Source organism: Galleria mellonella, unplaced genomic scaffold (genome assembly GCF_026898425.1).
Source record: "Galleria mellonella isolate WM207_F2 unplaced genomic scaffold, CSIRO_AGI_GalMel_v1 utg65, whole genome shotgun sequence".
Lineage (NCBI taxonomy): Eukaryota > Metazoa > Arthropoda > Insecta > Lepidoptera > Pyralidae > Galleria > Galleria mellonella.
The window spans coordinates 4,087,819-4,113,894 of NW_026442138.1; the positions used below are offsets into that span (position 1 = coordinate 4,087,819).

Consider the following 26,076-nt stretch of genomic DNA (forward strand, 5'->3'; position numbering starts at 1 on the left):
TTGAAAATTTGGATTTTCGAATACCAAACCAAATACATGAATAAACGAATTCACAAATTTGCAATTTTTTCATTTTTTTTTTTTCTAAACATTGGGTTAATGAATTTATTTTAATATAAATGTATTTTGCTTTGTAATACAAGCAATGGGAATAAACTCTTTTAAAAAAATCAAATCGGATTAAAATTAATTAGTTTAATTAATTAAACATAAAATAATACAGTAGAATTTAGAACCGTCTTTTTTTAAAAAATAACTGAAAATAGTTCAATCCATCTTCTAGATTTTTAAAACTAAACATCTGAGTCGATTTTGAGGAAGTTACGAATTGCCAATTCAGGTTTATAATATCACGGAAGCCGGAAGGCGCCCCAGTAACCGAGCGCGCTATCCCACTGGCGATCTTCCAGTCGCCGGGCAGCGTCAAGCGGCACCACCTGCGGCGCTGGCTCAAGGACTCCAGCATCACCGAGGACGTGGACATCCGCGACGTGCTCGACTGGGCCTACTACATCGAGCGGCTCAGCGGCGCCATACAGAAGATCATTACCATACCGGCCGCTATGCAGGGGGTGAGATATTCCGCTCATTAGGGATTATTACTTAGATCGGTTGTCGATCATCCGTGACAGAACACTGATATCTAATTGCATACAATTTGCTACTATCAGTCACTCTACACAGAACATCGGTCAGTTTATGACGTCGCCGAACGCTCGCACTCAGTATCTGTCATTGTCCAGCGACGGAAGATCGGCAATCCGCAATGTTTTCTTATATGACACGCTACACTCAGAAGATGGCTCACGTTGGCTGCTTGTGTTGGTTATCATGAAGATATCCAAATTGACTGTTACGTTCCTTCTTCATTTATCATATAAGTGTTAATAATTTATCGTCACAATTGTCGGCCTTGTAATAAATAATGTATGGAGTACTAGCCATTGGTTAAGTCATGCAATATTACTATATAGTATAAAATAATGTCACTTCCCATCTGTCTATCCCTATGTATGCTTAGATCTTTAAAACTACGCAACGGATTTTGATGCTTTTTTTTTTAATAGATAGAGTGATTTAAGAGAAAGGTTTATATGTATAATGTAGTAGAGAAACAATAATTTTAGAGATTTCTAATGTGATGTGATGTAATGTGCACCCGTGCGAAGCTGGGGCGGGTCGCTAGTTAACAAAGAATCCATAGTAAGAATATTTATTTATTTTTTAAATAAATAAATATATGCATTATATAGTTACGATTGTCGTATTTGTTATCAGTTGGACAACCCGGTACCTCGAGTGCAATATCCGGACTGGTTGCACAAGAAGATGCTCGCAAAAACAGACAAGTACAAAACAAGAAAGATCACTGATATGTTCACAGCGAAGCCTAAGGAGTTGAAGCAGAATGGTGAATATGAGGACGATGGGAGTCATCAAACGGATCAGCCTATGGTAATAAGAAAAATATTTATTGAATATTGTGTTAACGTTACAAGTCATAATAAATCTCAGGTGTGATATGGCTATAATGACTACACTACATTTTACTTATCTTATGATAGTTAAAGCAGAAAATAAAAGAATTTTATAAAGTATATAAAACATATATAAAAGAAACACTTTGGATAACTAAAAATTTTACAAATCTTTTGTAACTTAGATATACTTTGTTTGTCTTTGATTGTGTAATATGACCCTTAGAAAAATATTAAAATATTACAGGACACAGTCGACATAGAAGATATAGGTAAAGAAAACACAGAGCACAATGAGATTAGGCCTGTGGTACACAAAGTAAAAAGGAAGCGTGCAGAGTCGCCGCCGCCCCCCGCCACGTGGAGGGAAGCGCTGGGGTCGCCGCCGCCATTCGGTACCACAAAGGTATGCACAGACATAGATAATTTATAAGAAAACTAATCTACTTGACATGATGTTACAAAAGCTATTTGTTGAGAAAATCTCTTCCACACTCACAAATATTCAATGCTATTTTAGTCAATCCTTTAAATATTCTTCAACAATTTCGCCCACCAACTCATAATTCAATATTTATTTATTTACACTTTATTGCACTAAGCAACCTCTTCCAGACAACCTTTGGGTAGAGGACATTGAGAAAAAGACAAAGGGTAGGTGGCACACTATTATATAAATATTATCACTTACAAACATACACATATATAATATATATTGATAATATATCGATTATATATATATATATATATATATATATATATATATATATATATATATAAAATCAATATAAAAACTATATACGATTGCGACATCTATATAAATCTTAAAAGTTAAATTGTACACTACTGTAGACTCTATGTATTTGTAATTCAATTTCATTTTAGGAAGAACGTAAACAGTGGATACTGTTTCAAAAGAAGAAATGGATGTGGCAGATGGAGCAGCGTGGAATGAGGAATCGCAATAAACGAGGTATATGTAACGACTGGTCATTTTTATTACAATGATTCGATAATAATATGTGTAACATTAATATATAGAAGAATAAAATTGTTTGACTAGAAAAAACCATGCTGTAGGAAAGTAAAAGTATTTTTTATGGCATCATAAACAGGCTTACTAAGATAACTTAGTCTTTATTTTGAAAAGCATAGAAATTGAATTTGTTTAATAGTATAGTGAACATGAATGGACTTCATTCAAGCAACTGTTATTTGGAATGTGCGTGTAGACTAAAGTCAACAATATGTTACTATATCAAATTTACAGGAAAGATAGATGATGGCCCTGTCGTACCGGCCAAGAGTGGTCCCGCTACTACGCTTGGCGGATTCATCAGGAGAGCGCAGCGGACGCTGCTGAATACGCCTTGGCAAATAATACAGGTCAGATAGTTGGTCCACTGTTTACTAAATAAATAAGGAATTTAAAATATCATTATTAAATGTGGTTAAAACTGTAACCTTATATATGATAGCCAAAGGCCAGAATCGACTGTAGTTGGTATAGTGAAACAAATTTTTCTGATCGCATCTAAATGTCCTTTTTAAACCTTTTAAAAAATACGCTTTGTGAAGTTAAAACACAAATAGTTCGTATTGAAAATGAAGTGACTTTTTTAAATTTTTCTCCTAATTTGTAAAGCTAAAATAGAATCTTATAGATTAGGCAGCAACGCCCCTCTTAAAACATATTTTAAAACTTAACCACCGTTACCAACCCTCCTGGCAAAACTCCCCTCATGGGAAAGCTTTAAGTTCAGCAGTAGACAGTTAACGGCAGAAATGATAAATGAAAGTAGTATTTGGGCCTTTTTTTATATAAATCTAGTATTTCCCTATCGGATTCATTTTAATTTTCTCTAAATTTGAGTCGTGTTCTTTTTGAAAATTAATATTAAATTATGTGCATCATAAGGTATTAGAAACGGCGGAGCCGGGGCTGTTCAGACTGTGGGCGCTGGTGGGCACCGAGCTGCACCAGATCAAGCTAACGGTTCCACGGATTTTCTACGTAAACCAACGCACGGCCCGCACTACCGACAGCGGCCAGTATTGGCGCCGCTGCAACCGCATACTACCGCGGGCGCGGCCTGCACTGCACCTCTACCAGTACTCCGTACCCGAGCACATCTACAGGGAACACCAAGAGTTAGTATCTAACTAAGAACTAGTCAAGTATCCGGTGAAATTAGAACCGATCAATCAACTAGTCACCCGATCGATGATACTAGGCAATATATATGATGCACTTTTTTTAATGTGATTTAGAATAACAAACAAGCAGATTACAAACCTGATGGAAAATCATAACCATTACCTATAGACCTAAACAGACATATGAACATTACAAAATACTCTGTGATTCGCATGATAATAACTCAGGAATTAAGAAACATAAGGGGTACCTTATGTTTCTTAATTCCTGAGTTATTATATAGTTATTGACTATGTTATTGTCTCTATAACTTGTAATTTTACTGCTATATTACACCCTTCAAACCAAAACACAGCCCTTCATACACAGCTGCTTCACGGTAGAGACATGTGTAGGCCAAAGGTACTCAAATAGACGAATTTTGTACAAAATCTCCTTTGGTAGACTGCTTTTTTTAACACAAAATTATTGGTTATCTTTTTTTGCTAAATTAAAGTTAATTTCATGAGTAAAAAAAAATTGTCTTCTAAATACCAATCTCGTACAGTTATTTCACTCGCATTTTTCCTTATAGTCGGCGGAATCCGATTTAGCCATATTTCCACTACACACAAAAATGAGTATAATGAAAACCATGCTAACTCGCAGAGACTTCATTTTGTCGTTCTAGCCATTTGTCTCCGTAGATATTGCCCCGGGACGATTTATCACTAACATTTATTATGTTTTGTTACAGAGAACTAATGGGCGAACTCTCAGCACCAGAAATTGAAGGAATATATGAAACACAAATGAGTCTTGAATTCCGAGTGTTGGTGCAACTCGGCTGCATCTGCACCGTAGATCCAACGGAAGCGAGAAAGTATGTTATAGCTTATATTATTTATGAAAAAGAATTCATAAAAATAAATTTGAAATTTATCATTATTATTTTACAGATTAGTACAGTTTGGTTCTAACAATATGGAATCGTTTACGCTCAACCAACTACAGTTTAAGAGTGTGGCACATCAATCGTATTTACAAAAACAGGTAAAATATATAGCTTTCCATTTTTCTTTATATTAATCTTGAAGGAAAATCAAATGGTAATACTGTCTTTATAATCTCCTGCTTGCATGTTTCCACAGATAGTACATGATCTATCTGGCCATAATATGTCTTATAGGTGTCTTTCTGATGATAGCAATAAACATTATATCTTTTTAATAGATGTAAACACACGTGGGAATCGTCATCTCCTTCCTGTCATACCTGAAGGCATATTCAAAGTTTCCCACAGCATTTAACAACATCTGTACTTTCAATATATATGATTTTTTTTCTTTATTATTGAGATTTTTCTCGGATTTGATATGATTTCAATAATGTTGCAATTATATTAGGTATATAGTGACATTGTATTGTATTGTAAAATCTTTATTGTACATAATTGACATTTGTGTTGCAGGATGGCGTTGCTCCCATAAAGCATATATTCCTGTACCAACATTCAGCGGCGAACTCTAGTCGCAGCATGTGGGCGCTGGTGTTGCCACCTATCAAAAAAGGCTATATCTTTGTGTTGGACACTGTGAAGACGAACCAAATGCCTAATATGAATACACTTTATTCCACCGAACGGACCGCTAAGTGAGTACTTAATAATAATAAATCCCTTTATAAAATTATTTCATATTTTTTTATATTAAATTTACTACTTAATTTTTAGTACTTGTCTGTTTATTTAATTAAGGAAAAATAAGATAGAATTACGTTGAGACCTTGATTTTACAATTACGCATTATTTATTACAATTTGAATTTTTATTACCGATTAGGATTATATATTTTTTTACAAATCTAACGATGCAGTTTTAACTATTGGTAAAATCGGCTAAGGTATTCGCAAACTTGCAAAATTTACAGCTATGCAATATACAGTAGACAAGAACTATTGCTTCGAGTAAATTCTTATATTAAACTTTTATTAAAACCTTTTTTTATTTATAAACAGGATCAACCTGGGCACGGCCGAGAGCACACTGCCGGCTGCCGAACTGACGTGGGAGGTGTCGCTAGAAACGGAGGCTCGTGCCGTGTACCGCGGGATACAGCGCGCGCTGCAGCGCTGCCGGGACGAGCGCTGCGGGCCAGCGCTGCTGGCGCTGCAAACCGACCTGTCCGCGCCCGCGCTGCTTGCACTCATGCCCGGTATGTGATACGTTGCAACGTTGCAGGTCACAGTGGATCGTAGAATGATCTATTAGAATCCATCCTTTAAGTTTAATACTAGCGGGTGTGAGGTATAGAAAAATTCGAGATATTATATTCTGACAATGACATTTGAACGAAATCGATTATGAAAGTAATTTTTTTCTTATTACGATACAAAGTGGATGACGAAAATGAAATTAAAATCCCACCTGCATCGTCCCCATTAGTGAGTGGGGACTCATCACATTACGTACCTAGTATTCGACTATAATAAGAAATTTGATATTAGTAAAATAATAATTTTTATTATATAAATATGACCGCCTATGGAGAAGAAAGGTTCTTGAGTGGTGACCACGTACGAACAAACGCAGTGTAGGACGCTCTATTAAATTGAATGACGACGTCAAATTCATTGCAGAAAGGCTCAGGACTGTTTCTTATGGCAGTTCCATCAGGCCTATTTTCAGCAGTGGACAGATAATGGGTGATGTAATGATCGCGTAATTGTGCAGGCGTGTCGGAGTTCCCGCTGGTGGCGCTGCAGGTGCGCGACGCGGAGTCGCTGTTGGGCTCGCTCGACTGGCAGCGGCTCGGCGCACGTGCAGTCGTGCGCCACTACCTCAACCTGCACGCCGTGCTCGACCTCACCATCGAGCAGTGCAGGTACGAGTCACATTTTTCACGCAACTTGAAATGCCAAAAATACTGACGGGCCAGGGCCTGGTGGAAGGTGGTAATCGTCGTCTATAAATATGAACAACACCATGAAATCTCTAGTAACATGCGGCTGTCATTTCAAACGTACTCATTTCATAGTAGCACCGCTATTTTAACCAGATATATATATATATATATATATATATATATATATATATATATATATATATATATATATATATATATATATATATGTATATATATGTATAGGGAACTGGTATGATTAATTTAAAATTTGTTTCGAAATTTTATGTAACATTTATTTATATTCATATTTATTTATTTGACATATGACTCTGAAAGGTATCTGTTTGTTCAAGGTACTTCCATGTTCCTGTCGGCAATATGCCAGCGGACCCGACGCTGTTCGGTGCAGACCTGTTTTATGCACGCCACCTTCTCAAGCACAACTTTGTGTTGTGGTGCTCCAGCCTCGAGCGACCTGACCTCGGCGGGAGAGAGACTGACGACAACAGGTACAGATTCGTCAAGGTTAAAGAAATATACGAAATATATAGTAGATAACCAATTTAACAAAATTTCCGAAATCTTTAAAACAAAGAAGAAAAGTGTACTTAATTCGAAAAACAACTAAAAAATATTTATAACTAAAGTGTTAATAAAATTATACCATAATTTAAAATAAATTAAATTAATCTATAATAAAATCAGTACTCATGTCAGGACGCTTTATTATCATCTGTCATGCCCGAAACAATTATTACGTGTAGCGTAGATTTCACATTTTTTTATCCGGCCCGAAGGATCAAAAAAACAATGTAACTCATAGACTGGTGAGCGAAGTTGAAGAGCTGTCGGGGTGGTCGCACAACGCTCGCGGCGCGTACAGCAGCGTGTGCGTGGAGCTGGAGAGCGACGCGCTGGCCGTGTGCGCGCTGCTGCAGGCGCAGCTCGTGCTGCAGCTCGAGGGCACCAGCGTCGCCACCTCCTTCGGCGCCGCGCACGCCTCCATACACGACGTCATGGCCAACACCGGTCAGTTTCTAGCTCCACAGGGAATGATGCACCAGTCTGAAAAACTAAGGCTGTCTTATAATTCAAATAGTTTTTTTGAGACTTACATCCATTATGTGTTATTAAAAAATTTTTATAACAATGTTAGTATAATTGTAGTCAGTACGAATTAGAATAATTTTTTATCGATTGAGACTGTCCGCTTCCCAGATGCATGTCTATTTCTCTATATGGGGATAAAAGAAAGGTTTGACGACGACAGATGGTAAAGTTAAAATGTTTTCATTACACTCGCATCAAGAAAATAAAAGCTAACTAGTTTATTGATAAAATACGATAAACGCATTTTAGTTACTAAAGAGTTATCATTTTCTTTTGCGCAATTTCTGAATTTTAAAACATTCTAAAATAGGTTTGTAAGTTTTAATTTTTATGAATAAGAGGTTTGAAGTGTACGTAATGTAAGCTTTACATTTCCACTTTGGGTTCGCTGGAAGAGAACTCTTTTAGAGTTAAGCTCGTCTTTGTTTATTTACTTTTCTGCGTCATATTTTTATGTACTATCTATAGTGTGTATAATAAAGTATAAATATCATGTCTATAAGTGATGGCTACCACTTTCCATCAGGTGAGCCGTCAGCTTGTTTTAAGCCAGCCATTTTAAGTTGTATAAAAAAAAAAATGCACAGGTCCGAACGCGTCGGTGAACTACGACGAAACGGCGCAGTGCAGCGCGGCGTTCAAGATCCTGCGCACCATGATTGCGTCGTGGCTGCGTGACGTCACGCAGTACAAGAACGTCTTCGCCGACTTTCAGATATCGCATTTCTACAGGTAATTATTTGTTCTATCCTTATTAATAATATGTGAATGGTGTGATGGTATAAGGCAGGGGGAAGCACAAAAGATCCCGCTGGGTCGACATGAAACGGCTTAGCTGACCCCATATGCAAAAATAAGATAATATTATGTGAAAGTAAGTTTGTTGGTTACATTATAACGTCTTAACGGCTTAATCTTATTAATTTTTTTTATACACTTACTATATGGGATGGAGAAGTATGTAGGTTAATTTTTATCCCGGTCAGTAAACAGATCCCGGTCATGTGGACGAAGTCGCGGGTAAAAGCAAGTTAATAATATATTCGATTTATTTTTTAATGCAGTTAAGACCTAAGACGATAAACGAATAGACAGCCTTTGATATTATTGGTAAAAAGTGTTTTTTCTAAAAATCAATCACGGATATAAATATAATGTATAGCCAGTTTGATGGTAAATTTATTAGTTTAGACCTTGCACGCCAGAGACATTATGTAATCATAATTGTTATATTGTTGAAGTTCCTTTTTTCCTCAATCCTTTCCTCCAAACCGTTTTTTTTCATTATTGTAGGACATACTTTTATCATCAATAGTTTCCGCAGCGCACGCGACGAAAAATATTTTATAGCATTATTTTTACAACTTGAGTTACGTTACTAAAGTTTTAATAAGGATCCCTAATCTTTTCTAGCGATAAATATAGCCTATGTTACTCAGGGTGAATGTAGCTTTCTAACGGTGAAAGAATTTTTGAAATCGGCGATGTAGTTTTTGAGTTTATTCATTACAAACATACACACAAAAATACAAATCTTTCCTCTTTATATTATTAGTGTAGATATAACAATATATATGTTTATAAACACAGTTAAAATTTTGGAGTTCATATTATTTTGAACTACTTTGACTAGGTGGCTAAAAACTCCTACGTCACTGCTGTACGACCCGGCCCTGCGGCGCACCTTGTACAACCTGATGAAGAAGCTGTTCCTCATGTTGGTGGCTGAGTTCAAGCGGCTCGGTTCCGTCATAGTGTACGCGGACTTTAATAAAATTATACTGTGCACCAAGAAGAACAATGTTTTGGATGGTATAGGTAGGCATTATGTATTACTTCTTTTGTATTTGTCTAATCAAATTTGTTGAGATTAAAAAATAATTATCATGTTTTAAAATTGAATTATGTTCGGAGTTTCACTGCATGATAAAACACACAAAAAAGTTATATGCAAAATAAATATCGGCAAATAAAAGTAGTATGTTTCGTTAGATCAACAATTCTTGGATGTCCATTAGATGACAGGTGGTAACAGTCGCCTATAGACATTACATAATACATTGAGACTCATATAGTACTCTTAGTGTATTGGCATTCCTGAGGACCCATACCTAGTAAATTCGCTTCCTTATCGCCTTCATACTTTGTGCTTGTTTGAGACCCCTTAGTTGTAAAAAAATACAATAAATAAAAGTTTCTCTGAATAATGATAAAAAATAATTAATATAACTCGATATTTTTCCGTATTGTAACATATAGAAATACACATAGAAATCTAATTTATAATACTATGTAAAGCATGCATAGAAAAAACTAAGGCTTACATAGGTGACATACAGTTTTATATTTCTGCATAGGCTATGTGGAGTTTGTGGTACAAAGTATAAGGAACAAGGAACTGTTCCACGGTATCGACATTCGATACAAACAGTGCTGGTCCTACCTGCTGTGGCTCGACGAGGCCAATCACGCCGGCGTACAGGTACGTTCGGAAGAAAATGTAATAACAAAAATTGTTACTCTTGTAACTTATAACAATAAAATGGTTATGTTAAGGACTGTTGTTATAACGTGTGTTATAATTATTAAAATTAAATAGGCTTTTTAATTTTTTTGGTTCTGTTTATCCCAAAGGGAAAAGCCCTCTGCTTTTCCCTTTGGGACACACACATATACATTTCTTTTGACAACCTTAGAAATTTGTACTACTACATAAGCGAGGAATTCACTTGGCAACTATTAAAGCTATTGGAATACATCTTCATTTCACAGCATATTGAAAATATGTATTATACTAATTTAGAAAGTCAATAAAATTAATCTTGCCATTTACATACGCCCCCACCTAACACAGTGATTATAGACACAATACATTGATAGGATATTAAAAATAAAATATTCTTGAACTACGGTTTGGTAAATTTTGACTGCAATATAAATGCAATACAAAAAAAAGTACAATTTAAAGCCTCTCAGACAAGGCACAAACTCGTCTGTGAGTAGAATCGCTTCGGTGAGGTATCAAATGAATAAGAACAGCTAGCGATAACGATTCTATCGATAGATTCGTATGTACTTTGTCTTACATAGAGTATATCCCTATACAAGTTTACTCATTTACACACTATATTGAGAGTATTTACAAAACTTTGTTTTTTACTGTGCTCAATTTTTCTTCTTATGTTATGTGCCTTCAATCACTTAAAGATTAAAGCTACTTCCCAATAAAAATATTTATTTTCATAATAGGGTAAATTGCCACAAGGATTGGTCGAAGTCGGGTCGTCGCAGCTTCCACCCGCCGAAGAAGAAACTGATAATGACGTATGTATATGTTTTTATTTATGCAGTAGTTTGATAAGCCTTATTGCACATTCATATTAACAGGTTTTAAGGTTTGACGAGGATGACACTCATAAATTGTCATATCTGTTTCTTCTCTTTAGCTACCTGTTCATATGTCACAAGATGATAATTTTGGATATGCATAAAACTTTACATGAAATATAAAACATGCAATTTCAACTAATGTTTGCTACAATTGCTGAAATTTACGATCTTTTTAAACAATAGAGAATGGCCAACAAGTTGCCCGACGTACTTAGTAGTATAGTATAGTTATATAGTTTACGTATAGTTTTTTTTTATGATATAAGAATGGTTAATATTCCATTCTTATATCATAAACATAATCTTCGCTATCACTATGTCTCGCCGGTATGATATCAGTCATGGTAAGAAAGAGTGAAATCAAGTCAGTTGGCCCATCGTGATTAATTCACCAAGAATCAACCACGATGGTTTCCAGGGACTACACGAAGGTCGACTTGTCATTTGCTAGCAACGGGATAGCTAGTTCCATTTACTAATAATCCTTTCCCTCCGCTAATGTTTATTTGTTTGTAACACTTTTTTGTATTGTATATTATACAGTAAAGTTTTAAACTATATTATACAGAGTTCTTAAAAAAATAATGAGTACAATGGCGGATTTATCCCATAAAACGAATCTCTTCCAGTCGACCTTTGAATGTTTGATAGAATTTGTGAGTTGGGGGGGGGGGGGGCATAAAAATGGCTAATTAAAAAAAATAGAAAAATTATAGGTGTAATATGTATAGGTGTTAATTAGTTCGGGCAACCCCAAAGTTAAGTAGATGATTATACGTGAGTACTTAATTTTGGGGTTGCCCTATTTTGTAGTAAAATACTTGTATAAAGTCGATATAATAAGAGTAATAGTTTATTTTAATGCATACTGCGTATTCATTTAAATAAAAATCACAAATGTTATTATTTAACAAATCATAGGAATGTTCAATAACAATGCAATGGAATCTGGCGAACTTCCTGCCGGCCTCTGTGCGCGAGCAATTCGCGGCGGCGGTGGCGGGCTTCCTCAGCGCCGCGTACAGCCAATCGGACCAGCTAGCGGCGCTGCTGCGCGGCGAGATCTCACAGAAACTGTTCCAGTAATTATGTCACACCTATTTATGTCAGGATTGCTAGATGCGATTTTTAATACCCAAATATTAAATATTTTGTCTTCATATCGATACAATTGTTAATACATATTCATGAATCTGTTTGTTTGTATTGCTATTAATGTTTTTTCTATGTATATTATTTATTAAGTACCTAACAAAAAAAAGTATATCGATCTATTGTATAGTTCGCATAATACAAACTTTGCTTAATTTAGGACTAAATGACGTGTAATATGTCCAATAGTATTTATTATTATTTGTTAATTAAAGTAAAAAATATATATATATATCCAGGGTGACGGAGAAGATCAACAGTCGAACGCCATCGTTGCGCGAGGCGGAGCTGGCCTCGCGACCGGGCCGGCGGCCTGGCGCCTTGCCGGCCGGCGCCACGCCCGCGCTGCTCTTTGTCAACGCTGTTTGTAAAGTCTTCTCTCTCGACACCAACGTCGAAGATGAGGTACTTTTACGCTACGTTCATTTTGTAAGCTTTTATTTAACTTTTGTGCAGTTTCTTTATACGAGGCAAGCAGCCATTGATTAAGTAAATTTTAAAATATTGTGTAGTGGTAACACCATCGAGTATTGAGTACGGCAACTAATCGTTTTTACATAATACAAAATTATCAAAAATAAAAATCGTTAGAATTATTGCACTATTTTTGACCATCGAAAACAAATAATAACCATTATAAATAAATAAATTAAATATTTTTTATTCAAATATACTTAAATATATAATATATTTATATAATATAATAATCATATTTTAAGTATTTTTTTTTATGAATCTATTATCCATTTAGAAATGTAATTTTAGCCGACAGGAACGGGTAAGTTACTCAGCTCCGCTCAGATCATACTGATAAAAAAAAAACTACACTCAATCAGATTATTCTTGAACAGACCATTCCCTATTGGAAACACCTATCTCAGTAAGCAGTTGTCGTTGTTCAACCATATATTGTAGGGAGCCCAATGAGCCGGCTCACCACGCCGCCACCAATCTGGACATTATAGTGAACATGACTTGTTCCAAGTTACGTGATTACTTCAAAAATATCAATACCAAATAGAATGTGACATTCAGTACAATATTATCATACCCTAAAAAATTACCATTGCAAAATTGAAATGTTATTTATGTAGTTAATTCAATAACTTTGTCAATTAAAAAAAAAAAACTAATTATTAAAATAACAAAAATGTCATCATTTTAATAAATAAACAATGTCACTAACTCTGTACTTATACATTTTTTTTTTACTTTGGCCAAGTATTTTAGTCCTCAGGAATGGCAACGCATGAGGAATTTGTGATGGTTATGTTTACTGGTGGCGGTTGCCATTTGCCTCAGGTTTTCTTTTCGTCAATTTGTTTGCCATAGGGAAAGGTGTTGTTAGTAATGGGGATTTAAAGCCCCATTGCTAGCAATTAGATCGACTTTACATGGTTTCCTTTAAATATTTTCATGGTTGATTCTTGTTGAATTCGTCACGATAGACGAACTGACCGCCAACGTATAACGACAGTGCAGGTGGGACTATCATTTCATTTTCCCCCCTTAAAAAAATTTTGTACTTTGAGTTCCATAAATAAAGAATATTGTACATGTGCATATAGGTGACCCTGCTACGGCGTAATCTCTTACGGCTGGTGGGTGTGGGCGAGTTCAGCAGCGCGGCCGAGTGGACGGACCCATGCGCGAGTTGCGTAGTCGGCGAGATCATTTGCAAGGTTTGCAACCGGTGTCGTGACCTTGACCTCTGCCGGGATCCCGGCATGCACCTCCTTGACGGCGTGTAAGTTACTGCTCAATCATGAGTATTTAATTTTGTATTAAAAATAATCTAATTTCTGATGGAGTAGCCATTTTTCAAATGTTCCCATTATAGTGAACGTAACATTCGACATACCCACATTTTGCCAAGCATTAAGCATATGTATTCATACGTAGTACAGAGTTTACACAACAATTTATCATGGGGAGTGTTCTGAGGAATTGTTCGGATTGATACCTGCTGCTGATTTTCACCACCGTACAACCCGCCACAAACTAAAGTTTCATCCCAATCATCTGGACGAGTGGCGGTCTTCCACCGTGCGTTTTTCAAGGCACTTTCTTCCACGCACAACCATTCTTTGGAATCAACTTCCAGCAGCAGTATTTCCGAACCGATACGACAACATAACCTTCAAGAAAAGAGTATATTCCTTTTTAAAAGGCCGGCAGCACACCTGCAATGCCGCTGGTGTTGTGGGTGATCATGGGCGGCGGTAGTCACTTATCATCAGGTGAGCCACATGCTCGTTTGCCCCCTGTGTTGTAAAAAAAAAAAAACTATTCAATTAATTTGGTATTCTTTATTTGTTCCTTCAGGATATTTCAATTTCATCTTTCATCTTTCATCCATGAAAAACAACCTTTTCTTTTTATACAGGCATGGGACAATAAAAATGATGGAACAGAAGTAGCTATACAAATCATATAGTATTATAGTTTTGTCTCATGTTAGAAATTACTAGATATCTTACAATCTGAATGGAGCAATAACAACTCACGCAAACTGTTTGACAGTTTCAAAATTCAATAAACTTTTTAGGCCGGTGTGCGTGTGCCCAACGTGTAACACGCCGTACGACAACCAGGAGTTGGAGTGGCGACTGATCGAGACCATGAACAGACGAGCGATGACTTACACACTACAAGACCTTATATGCAGCAGATGTCACCAGGTCTATATCACATATGTACATATTATATATTAAAAACTCAAAATGATTCCAACTTCAAATTTTATAAACTTCAACAACAATAGGTACTTGTGTTTTCAATCTGAGGGGAGAGACAAACTATCTAAAAAATATTTGACCTGAAAATTATGACCAGTTTCAGCATTGTCAATACTTGGTGCCTCTCTACACCTACTACATAAGGGTTCTTTCGTACAATACTGTCCCACTGTCAAAGATTCCTTGCTAATCGCCACAAGTATCATAAATGGCCAGCACCTCACTTGTCATATCTGTAGTGATCTATCTCTAGAATAGAAATATCTATTAGTACCATATTTGTTTTTTTTAAAACATACAAATTATATTTTTTTTTCTAAATTTCAGGTAAAACGTGAAAATTTATCAATGGTATGTGATTGTGCAGGAGACTTCACCCTCATGGTCCCTGTGAAGGAAATTCATTCACAGCTCGCAACATTCAAAACTATAGCTGAATATTATAAAATGCCACTTTTATTAGAGCTTATCAATTTTAATTTAAATAATATGTGATGAATAATGTAATTATATGTGAACATGAATATATATTTTTATAATGTCACATGTTTTCCTTTTATCTCATTCCTTTTCATCCTTGTTAAATTATACAAACTAGGACCTATTAGATACACAAAGTTATTAGAAAGGATTTTTCTAGATAAAAACAAATTTATTAAATTATATTACTTTATATTTAATATTAAAATATAATTACAGAAATTAATATAACAAAAAAACATTATTACGATTTTAGAGTGTACTCCTTTCTTCATTTGGAGTTTGGCCCAATCCTTTGGCAACTTCACTTATGCATAACCACTGGCCATCTGTGCTCTCCTTCCAAAGGCTCACTTTATTGTCTCCACCTGAGACAGCTAAGATATTACCTGTCAAAGACCAGCTTACGCTCCACACGACATCATCAAATGTATTGAGGATTGTTGGATTCCAGGATATGTTATCATCACTAGACCAGATTACTACTCTCTTGTCCTGGGAACAGCTGGCAATCATAGATCGTTGAAGGCCAAGTGATGGTGCCCATGCTACATCTCTGACCCAATCCATATGCATTTCTAGACGATTCTCTTCTACCCATTGGTCACCCTGCTCTCTCCAAATCTGAAATATTTTTTTTATATAGGTATCAATATAAAATACATTTTATAAAGTACACATAAATAAAAATAATAAAAGTTACATAGTTGCTGGAAAAGAGACTTACTTTTATTAAATTGTCACATCCACCAGATACTAATCTTTTTGGGGCATCTTTGTTGCTAAGTGGATCAAGATTTAAATCTGCAGAAATAGCGGGACACCAACTGACGGAGTTCACGCCAATAGCATGAGCACCAGATATCTTCTTAACATCCCAGTTACCACTGTCCTGCGAGTATGTTATGATGGAAATAGAACCGTCGGAGCTGCAGCATGCAAGTATCAGACCATAATCAGATGGCGCCCACGCAACTGAGTTCACAGAACTTTCTTGTCCTGTATATTCATACAATTTCGTCCATTCCCCGGCTTCCTTCCATATAATCACTTTTCTGTCGTAAGAGCAGGATGCGAGGAGGTTTCCGAACTTAGGGTGAGCCCAGGCGACTTGCCAAACTGGACCAAAATGACCCTTTAAATCAGCAACTAAAGTTTGAGTGCCATTTTTTATATCATAGATTTTTACAGAATTATCCGAAGAACATGTGGCGAGCCTTAATCCATAGTAATCCATTTCTGCATCGTGTATCATATCTTCATGGCCCGTATCGATAGTATTTAGTACACTAATCATTTTGAAAAATTATTAAAAAAATATTTAATCACAAACGGAGAATAGTACAAGCACCGCGACCAAATGTCAAATGACGTTGACGTGGAAGGTAATGTTGCCATTTGTTCTATCAATGTTCAATCGAAGTTTTATGCAATGTAAATGGCACTGTTGATTTATTACAAAAACAGTTTCTACGTGTACATTTGCTTTCAAAGTATAGATATATGTTTTAAGATGACTTTAAAATAAAAAGTAGTACTTGTAGTGCTTATATAAAATTAATCGTTTTCAACACAATTTTTTTTTTCGAAAGTACATATATAAATATTTACGTACAACATTATGTTCAAAAGTTGAAACTTATTTTTTATAATTGTAACATTGGACTGAAAGTATCTAAACGTCAAAAACTTGAAAGCAATTTTCACTATTCTGAAAATATTGATGAGCTAACAAATTGAAGAATTATGTTATTTTGGTTCAAAGTTAAATAACAACATGTCTGAGAAGGAGGGTGGGATATTCTATAATGTAACTAACTTACTTGAACAGGATTACCGCGGCGTAAACGTACGTATAGTACACAGAATGTTATCATGAGTTGTAAATGTTTATCGCTGTAATTGTTTTTTTTTTTTACAGATAGCGGTATATGCTCTCGCTACTGCTGGATTGGCTCTATCTGTGCATAAGATACGACCGGTAAATATCTCGTGACTTTTTCTATCACTTTACCTTCATTACATAACTTTTGATGGAAATAAATGTACTTAGGTTAGCAAGTTTTCGAAAGCCAGCAAAATACCGGAGCACTTCATAAGACAGCATGAGCCGCTGAGAGGAGTGTACTCAGGCGTACAGCATTCTCCAGTTCGCCTCCTAGTAAACCACAGAGCGCCTATATACTTACCACTATGGCATTCCAGTAAACCTCCATTGCCTGTCAAGGTTTGATATTTTCAATAACATGTCGTCATAACTTGATCTATTGCCAAGATTTTTATTAAAGTTATTTTATAATTTCAGCTGTGGGGTGTTGATATAGTGAGTGGAAATGCTGTGAATTGGCTTGAATGTGTAGCTAAAGGTCAACAAGTTACTTTGAAGCCTATTGGAAGAGATAAAGATGATCTTGTCTCCACTGTTCTACTACATTTACCACAGAAAAAGGTAATTTAATATAAGGTATTTTTATACACAGTTAACTATACAAAAATTTAAATAAATGAAACAACTGGATTTGTATAAATAGCACATTATGTTCTCAATAATTATACCATAATCCATTCATATTAAATTGAATCAGATTGAATTCTTTGTGATTCAGATAATACAGAATTGAAGAATTATTATTTGACACCCAAACTAAAGCATTTTTTAAAGTTTGCACCCTAAGCCTTGGGTTAAAAATTAAACCTGGGACTTGTATTATACCTACTCCTGCAATTAAGGTATTTTCACAATAAAGTAACTGAAATAACAACCTTATTTACACTGGTGAAGTATCTGTAGGGGTAATTTTTTTTATGATTTCTATGGTGCAGTGACAGATATGTTGCATAATGACAGTCCCGGTCCCTTGTTTCTTTAGTAAAAAGTATTCTAGCTTGACAGTTAAACAATTAGTATAATTGTAAAAAAGTAGCTAATGATGCAGTTAGGCCTATTATAACATATTCACAGAAAAAATCAATCACAGTGATTTTCAGGTGAATCACATGAAGGTGGCATATTGCTATCTATGCAGAAAGAATTAATGTTCCTATTTCTAATAATCCTTTCTTACTATACAATAAAGACAAATTATGATTGTAATGGAATCATCAAAATTTATGCATAACTTTATTTCCAGACCAAAACAGTGGAAACATTGGACATTGGACAGAAACTAGTAGAGCTGGGATTTGCCAAAGCATCTGTTCCACAAGCAATTAAGAAGGACACAATTGAGTCACAACTGGCACCAGTTATCCTCTCAGCAGAAGCTCGAGCTAAGAGCTATCGTAATGGGGTATGGTCAGAAAAACTCCCACCGATTCCAGTATATGTTGTGTACTGGAGAAAAGGGTCACGACTCACTGTAGAGCTTCTTATTCTCACTGCACGAAAACTATTACAACTACTGGCTGTTACTTCCAAAGGTGCCTTATTGGGGGTGAAAAAATTAGCCCTTCGACCTTTCAAAACTAGTCCTAAACAGGTCCAAGCCACATAAAAGCATTTATTTTATTATTCATATTGTAATTATTCAGTAAACTTGTTACAAATTCTAGTTTGTTAAATTACCAAATGCATTACAGAAAATGTAATTACTTGGTGATTAATACATACTAGACTTCCAATTGTTGCATGATTTCAAAAACATCTTTGTATATATTGTTGGAAAATAAAAAAAAGTTACATTATTAATTGCAGTAGTATTAATTTTATTAAAAAAGGAAACTAATAAATGTAGTTCTAATTTCATGGTCTCTAAGATAGGACATTTGAAAACATAATATCATTATAAATTTTGCATCAAACATGGCTTAGTTTCAAATACTATACGTAGTATATTATGGGACTCTTGGTGTGTGTAGATAGACAAATATAGTAAGTATATTAAACTAAAATGTATGTATAAAAGCATTGTTTATTCAAATTAAATAGAATATATTACATTAAAATATATAAATCAATAATCTTAATTAAAATAGAACTGAAAAAGTACAGCTAAATAATCTATAGAAATAATATCCTTTGAAACCATTACTTAAAAAAACTGGAACACCGAGGAATATTTTTATTCTACAAAATAATTGTCATTTTAAAATGAAACAATGTACAAGTAATTTATGACGAATACTGTTTATCTTTAACTAAAAGACGAAATTATTAGGTAAAGTCGCGGATATAAAAATACAAAAAGCAAGTCTGCTCCCCGCGCGGAATTTACGCACCAGTTATAAAATATAGATCGAAAAATATAGTCGAGGTGGGTATGTAACTGTCCACTTTAGAGAATAGCGAGTGCGGTATCGCGGGGCGGGGTGTACGGCCAGGGCCGGCACGGGGCGGCAGCGGGGCGCCGTCAGAGCAGGCTGCAGCGTGACAGCCAGGACGTGGGCTTGCGCATCGGGTCGTTAGGCTTGATCTGATGGGCACCACTCCGTGCCGGCGGGTTACTCGCCTCCTGTATCGTAAATAAATTGTGTAAAGTTTGATTCCAAGTATTCTATTTAGAGATCCATTCAATCTTTATAAAATATAGACTTTTCGAAAGGAGATTAAAAGATATCGTTTCATTAAATGAGTTTACATTCCATTGTTAATGTCTCTTTTATGGAGACTACAAAAATTAGAATTTACTATCTTTATATATATATATGCCAATATACAGAATGGATGTTTATAACAATTTGGAATTTGGTCTAAGCATTTGTGGGCAAATAAGTCCCTGACAAATTGACTTATTGAGACTGATAAAGTCACCCCAACTCTCAACAAAAATTAGAATAAATAAAAATTTGGTAGAATACATAGAATTCAATAACTTTCTCCATTAAAATACATTTAAATATGGAACTATTTTTTTACCTTTCCTAACTATCTAATATTTAAAATACGAAACCGTATGCATAGTGTAAAAATTTTTCAATTCCTGCTTTACGTTCTATATAGGTAGTTAAACATCACTGGATTTCAAATTCACTTATTCTATTTTTAATTTATATAGTCATCATCATATCCATCAATTCCACAGCCATAAACTCTCACTGCTAAACATAGGCCTTCCCAATGAAGTTTTTGATAGTTTGAAGGTTTTGCTAGTAGTTGCCATGTTTGGCAGGCGGGTTGGCAACCGCAGTTAGGCTTTGGTGATGATTTATACTTTATATGTAGCTGTGTAAATTTACTGACGTAAATTCTAAATTTAGTGACAAATTATAATATTTCCTCTATAATTCTGTAATTCTTGTATTACTCATACTTTGTATGGCACGTGGCAAGGAAATACGAAATATGGAAAATGTGGTTAGAGTATATGTACTTATCTAATAATAACATCTAAAAGTAAACAACCAAACTAATAAATTTACATGTTACATAATCTATCCACACATGAAGGATGACGGAGAATTTTTATAACACGCAAATAAATTTAAGCAATTTAGAGTTTTCTAACATGCTGTCTATTCTCATTTAACTGTTTACAATTAGGTATTTGAAAAATGTAGGCAAAAACAATAACACTGAACATGTTAAATGGAGATAAACCATGTGTATTAAATCACTATTATTTTATAAATATGGAATGCATTGCTCATAATGTTTCCTATCTGAGTGTTACTTCCTTTCGTTTAATGACTAAATACAAGAACAAAAAAAGAGGACTGTCCCCTAAAATATAAGCAAAGTAATGATTGTACTATTTTACATGCCATATAAATTACAATAAAATTACAGGGTACATAGGTAGGCATAACACCTCAATCTTAGGAATGACAATGCATGAGGCAGTGTCATGAGCGACACAGTGTACTCTGTTATGTCCATGGTGCTGTTTATATCTACAGATGATGGTTACCACTTTTCATCAAGTAGGCCGTTAGGTTGTTTGCCATTCTAAGTTGTATAAAGAAACATAAAGTGCATTCTGTTCTGATGAACTTCATAATTTTTATTTATTTTAATAATAATGATAATTATTATTTTGAATAATTATTTCTTATTAATAATTCATGTGTTATAATAAATGTAAAATGTTTATTTATATATGCAATATGATGGGTTAATTCAAGATTTTTAATTTAGATATTAAGGAAATAAAAAGAAAATCAATCAAGCTACACATTAAAAATCAAAACGATAACATACAAATTCATTTTAAGAAAGCCTCTATTTATAAAAACATGCAATTTACTAATAGTGTTTTAATCAACTTCTAATAGCAATAAAGTGAAATCTAATTAATTCAATGGACACTACAATTAGATGGCTTTAATGAGTCATATGTCAGGACCCTGGAAATGTTAATCTATAGCAACAAGTGTATATTTATAGAAAACAAATGTTGCTAGGTGTATTAAACTGTAGTTCTTCATGTTAATTTTAGCAGATTTCCCATTGATATATATAAAATCCTAGATACACAATCAGAGACTCTAGAAACAACAGTGAAATTAGAGTGCATTTAACTAAATTTTGTATTAACTTCTAATAATACTTTGTTGTTTTTAGTTAAATATACTGAAACATTCATATAAATTTTAGAAAATGTAACATGTAAACTGATTTCTTATTTATGGTAAGTATTTGGCTTGAATCATGCCATGTGTTATGATTTATTAACAATTTAGAACAGTTTTAAGTGTATGAGATTGTGCATCTTGGTTTTTTTTTTGTATATCAATGAGATTTCTAGTAAGTAACTGCTATTCTCATAAAGCAATATATATGCACAAACACCTTGAAGTGACATCTGTACTAACCATACACATTTCAAGGGACATTAAAAAAATAGCTGCATTTTAGACAAACAACGTTAACAAAATAAACACACAATTATTTACCTTCTATTTTTATGAGAGTCATGGAACAAGATAAAGTTTGATTAGTTAAATATAAATAACATATAAATATTTTTAAAGGGAATGAGTGTGGCAGTGACGAGAGCTTAACAATTTAGATATAATATAGATATTTATTTTATTATACAATTTTTTCCGAAATCCGTCCAGTTGTTAAGATACATATACATACATACATACATTTAAGAAAGGAGGAGTCTTTGGCTGTTAAAAATATATGTATACTAGCTTTTATCTACGGCTTCATGACTTTCGCATGACTGGGATATGTATATTAACTTGGATAAAAAGTAGTCTATAGTTTTCTTTATTCCATATATTATATGTATGCTAAGTTTCATAGTGATTGGTTGAACCCTTAAGGCACTGTAAGATAACAAACAAACAAGCAAACTCGTTATCACATTTATTAGTAAAGGTGGCATAATATTTAGAAGGTATAAGGCAAATTAAAAAGTAATAATGAGAAGTTGGCATTGGAATTTCTAAATCCATATTATAAGATATACATAAAAGGAAATAATAATAATTATTTAAAATAATATTAATTAAATATATACAAATATTTTTATAAACGTATACTTCTATCTACATATACGAGGTCTGTCCGGAAAGTTCGTATAAAAGTGTTCTGGAATGCGAGAAAGAGGAGTGGGGAGGCCAGGTAAGCGCAGGACCCCTTCCTTATGTCCCTAACAATGCTTCAGTTCTGGTCTGACCGCCGTGCGGTGCGAACTGGCTTGTCACGCCATCTGTGAAGTTACCTCTTAACGAAACCCCGTCGGCATGGAGCCCGCTTCCGTTGAAGAGCAGCGCGTCGTAATCAAGTTTCTCTCGAAACTCGGCAAGAATGGCCGTGAAATTTTTGCCGATCTAATTCGATAAGACATCCGGGGAACCACGAACAAAAAAATCAAGAAAATCCCGCTCAAATGTCAAGACAATGTTGATTGTTTTTTTCGATGTTCGGGGGATTGTCCATCAAGAATTCGTCCCTCCAGGCCAGACAGTTGATGGAAAATTCTACGTCGATGTGCTCAGACGCCTCAAAGCTCGTGTGGCACGAGTTCGTCCAGAATTGGCGCGAGAGGGGCGTTGGATTCTTCACCACGACAATGCCCCTGCCCACACCTCTCTTGTTGTCCGTGAGTTTTTGAGTAAAAATTCCATTACGGTGACCGAACACCCCCTATTCGCCGGATTTGGCCCCGTGTGACTTCTTCTTGTTCCCAAAAACCAAATTGGTACTTCGGGGGCGGCATTTGGGGGACATAAATGAGATAAAAAAAGCTACGACGGGGCAGCTGAGAAACTTACAACCAGAGGACTTTCAAGGAGCCTTCTCACAGTGGAAACGGCGTTGGCACAAGTGCATTATGTCACAGGGGGAGTACTTTGAAGGGGATAAAATTGATTTACCTGAATAATTGTAAAATAAAATTTTTAAAAAACTTTTATACGTACTTTCCGGACAAACCTCGTACTTGCCAATATTGTGACAGTGAACTTGTTACCTACTTGACCCTAATTTGGAATGGAACATATATTTCTTTTTATTTAGGGCAATCAATAAATCCTGGTCACATTGAACAAAATTGCAGCATAGATTGTATGTACATTTATAGATCATTTAGAAGGCTGACCACACGCCAGATTGATCACAGAGCAACAAATAACTCACATTCATGAATAAGACCTTGAATTAAATTGTACCTAACTCATTCACAAATAATAATTTAATCTTTAAAACTAGTGAAAGCAATATTTATTTTCTATAGTCATAACTATAGATAATAAGTTCATTTTTGGGAAAACACTGTTTTTGTTTAATGTTATTTTATTTTTTCTATTTTTAATCTTATAGGCATTAAAAACTTTCGATAATTACTTAAATTAATTATTTATATTTCAATATATATTAATTATAAAAATAAAGAATAATTGTATATATTTATCTACATTCTTTTTTAAATATTAGGCTAAACATTATTTTATTATTATATAAATTTACTATACAGATATCACAAAATTTTGTATTAATAAACAAAACGGTATATGTTACAATACTAGTACATTTAAAAAAATTATCATTATAATTCTTATTGAGATAAATAAGTCTTACCTGTTTCTTCTCCATTTTAGCTTTTATATCTCTTGCTAGTGTGTAAAATGCATACTCAACATTTAAAGAGTCTTTAGCTGATGTTTCTACAAATTTAATCTGGTACTCTACAGCTAATTGTTCACCTCGCTCTTTTGAAACCTAAAAATTATATTGAATTATTATTTCTGACAACAATAAAAAAAAAAATTATAGTATAAATTCACACATACAATTATTTTTGTGAACTAAATAAATTTCAAATATCACTAAAATATTATTATAAAAACAAACTTTTAGCAACTATAAAAAGAAGAAGGAAGGAACTTGAGAAAATATTTTTATTACATTATGTTATTGGAATTGCAATACCAATTTCATGATAATTATTTATTAATTATTTGTGAAACAATACTTTTTCTATTTAGAATAAAAGACAAATTGCATATGCCTGTCTTGCATTACCTGTCTTTTAGCATCTAAGTCACACTTGTTCCCTAGTATCATCTTCTCCACATCAGCACTAGCATTCTCTTCAATATTTCTTATCCAATTCTTTATATTTTCGAAACTTTTCTCATTTGTAACATCATACACTAGCATGATACCCATAGACCCTCGGTAGTATGCTGTTGTTATTGTACGGAACCTTTCTTGACCTGCTGTGTCCCTGGAAATAAAGGTTTCAAATAGGCAGAATGAAAATTATGTTTCGCCTTACTATTGGTATTAATTATTCATAAATATGGAATCCTTTTCTTATTAAAAACATTTAAAAGATTGTATTATATTTTCATGCCAATATAAACAAGGTAAAACCTAATGATTCGAAGCATTTTCTTTTCAATTAATAAAATATTGACTTAAGCTTTAAAACAAACAGGAAACTTACCATATTTGTAATTTAACTTTTTTTCCATCGAGGTCTATTGTCCGAATTTTAAAGTCAATACCTGTAATATCAACTATTTGTTAAAACTCAACTAATTACAATTAGTATGTATGATGTCATAAGCTCTTCGTTCATCTAATTCGATAAGGGCTCCATTAATCTTCGAGCCGCGCCCTTTCCCATATTTACATGTACCACGATGAGAAAAACATTCACAAAGAATGAAACAAAAAATAGAGTTCCATGACAAATCGTATGTAAAAAAAATAGATATCTGACAATAACCTTTGGTATAGACAGAAATCACTTACCAATTGTGGATATAAACGATATATTGAAAGCATCTTCTGAAAATCTAAATAATATAGATGTTTTTCCCACTCCAGAATCACCAATTAAGAGTAATTTAAATAAGTAATCGTAAGTTTTTGCCATTTTTTTTACAACAATCTGATTAGAAGATCCTTAGGCCATTCATTTGGCATTTTTGAGTAATCACTTGTAATAGTGATGTACGCTAATATTGACTCACGTTTTTGAGTCTTGATCGAGTCTTTTTGATTAAAAAATAAAATAATTTTTTTAGATTTTAGTAGTTCGTGACTTTAATAGCCTTAATGTAAATCTTATTTATATGTAGCTTTATTTTATAATAAAAGGTTAGTCCCAAATAGAGTATGAGCTTGAGTTATGAATGAAACATTATATCCACCACGACCACGATCAGCGATTATTATACAGGTAGCAACTTATAAACTACCTACTGAGAATTTAACAAAAAAGTAAACATTAGTTTATAAAAATTTTTTTTTAATTATAATTCAATATTTTGAAATGTTTTATATA

At 34.2% G+C, this 26,076-nt stretch overlaps 4 protein-coding genes across 4 annotated transcripts in view; 2 read left to right on the forward strand and 2 right to left on the reverse strand.

Moving 5' to 3' along the window:
- Positions 1-15,452, forward strand: part of LOC113519610 (DNA polymerase epsilon catalytic subunit 1) — a 33,214-nt gene extending 17,762 nt beyond the window's left edge. Inside the window, exons 20-41 of the mRNA XM_026904730.3 lie at positions 341-572; positions 1,279-1,455; positions 1,726-1,884; positions 2,364-2,451; positions 2,749-2,864; positions 3,397-3,629; positions 4,373-4,498; positions 4,575-4,668; positions 5,087-5,268; positions 5,632-5,828; positions 6,347-6,497; positions 6,872-7,027; positions 7,342-7,547; positions 8,216-8,360; positions 9,262-9,446; positions 9,986-10,110; positions 10,878-10,952; positions 11,940-12,100; positions 12,410-12,575; positions 13,739-13,917; positions 14,719-14,851; positions 15,236-15,452. Of these exons, the coding sequence (XP_026760531.2) occupies positions 341-572; positions 1,279-1,455; positions 1,726-1,884; positions 2,364-2,451; positions 2,749-2,864; positions 3,397-3,629; positions 4,373-4,498; positions 4,575-4,668; positions 5,087-5,268; positions 5,632-5,828; positions 6,347-6,497; positions 6,872-7,027; positions 7,342-7,547; positions 8,216-8,360; positions 9,262-9,446; positions 9,986-10,110; positions 10,878-10,952; positions 11,940-12,100; positions 12,410-12,575; positions 13,739-13,917; positions 14,719-14,851; positions 15,236-15,403 (3,454 nt within the window). The 3' untranslated portion in view covers positions 15,404-15,452. The remainder of the gene's footprint in view (positions 1-340; positions 573-1,278; positions 1,456-1,725; positions 1,885-2,363; positions 2,452-2,748; positions 2,865-3,396; positions 3,630-4,372; positions 4,499-4,574; positions 4,669-5,086; positions 5,269-5,631; positions 5,829-6,346; positions 6,498-6,871; positions 7,028-7,341; positions 7,548-8,215; positions 8,361-9,261; positions 9,447-9,985; positions 10,111-10,877; positions 10,953-11,939; positions 12,101-12,409; positions 12,576-13,738; positions 13,918-14,718; positions 14,852-15,235) is intronic.
- A 107-nt stretch (positions 15,453-15,559) lies between these two features.
- Positions 15,560-16,764, reverse strand: LOC113519722 (protein SEC13 homolog). The gene is made up of 2 exons (XM_026904900.3): positions 16,116-16,764; positions 15,560-16,012 (listed from the first exon to the last, which is right to left on the reverse strand). Exons 1-2 carry the CDS (start codon positions 16,683-16,685, stop codon positions 15,641-15,643), a joined length of 942 nt encoding a protein of 313 aa, XP_026760701.1. The 5' UTR covers positions 16,686-16,764; the 3' UTR covers positions 15,560-15,640.
- A 273-nt stretch (positions 16,765-17,037) lies between these two features.
- LOC113519663 (uncharacterized) lies at positions 17,038-19,076 on the forward strand. Its single transcript, XM_026904819.3, has 5 exons — positions 17,038-17,237; positions 17,310-17,369; positions 17,442-17,615; positions 17,694-17,837; positions 18,520-19,076. Exons 1-5 carry the CDS (start codon positions 17,166-17,168, stop codon positions 18,880-18,882), a joined length of 813 nt encoding a protein of 270 aa, XP_026760620.1. The 5' UTR covers positions 17,038-17,165; the 3' UTR covers positions 18,883-19,076.
- Positions 19,077-19,281: 205 nt separating this feature from the next.
- On the reverse strand, positions 19,282-25,733 carry LOC113519606 (ras-related protein Rab-8A). Its single transcript, XM_026904724.3, has 5 exons — positions 25,542-25,733; positions 25,231-25,291; positions 24,804-25,008; positions 24,360-24,500; positions 19,282-19,839 (listed from the first exon to the last, which is right to left on the reverse strand). Exons 1-5 carry the CDS (start codon positions 25,663-25,665, stop codon positions 19,738-19,740), a joined length of 633 nt encoding a protein of 210 aa, XP_026760525.1. The 5' UTR covers positions 25,666-25,733; the 3' UTR covers positions 19,282-19,737.
- Between the last annotated feature and the right edge of the window lie 343 nt (positions 25,734-26,076).

Bases quoted from the DNA above. Each gene is read 5' to 3' on its own strand.
- LOC113519606 (XM_026904724.3), bottom strand. From the start codon at position 25,665: ATGGCAAAAACTTACGATTACTTATTTAAATTACTCTTAATTGGTGAT. The intron at 24,501-24,803 runs GTAATGCAAGAC...TATAATTTTTAG, and splicing joins ACTTAGATGCTAAAAGACAG to GTTTCAAAAGAGCGAGGTGA. The intron at 19,840-24,359 runs GTAAGACTTATT...TTTACGATACAG, and splicing joins CTAAAATGGAGAAGAAACAG to GAGGCGAGTAACCCGCCGGC.
- LOC113519663 (XM_026904819.3), top strand. From the start codon at position 17,166: ATGTCTGAGAAGGAGGGTGGGATATTCTATAATGTAACTAACTTACTT. The intron at 17,238-17,309 runs GTACGTATAGTA...TTTTTTTTACAG, and splicing joins AGGATTACCGCGGCGTAAAC to ATAGCGGTATATGCTCTCGC. The intron at 17,616-17,693 runs GTTTGATATTTT...TTATAATTTCAG, and splicing joins AACCTCCATTGCCTGTCAAG to CTGTGGGGTGTTGATATAGT.
- LOC113519722 (XM_026904900.3), bottom strand. From the start codon at position 16,685: ATGATTAGTGTACTAAATACTATCGATACGGGCCATGAAGATATGATA. The intron at 16,013-16,115 runs GTAAGTCTCTTT...AAAATATTTCAG, and splicing joins GATGTGACAATTTAATAAAA to ATTTGGAGAGAGCAGGGTGA.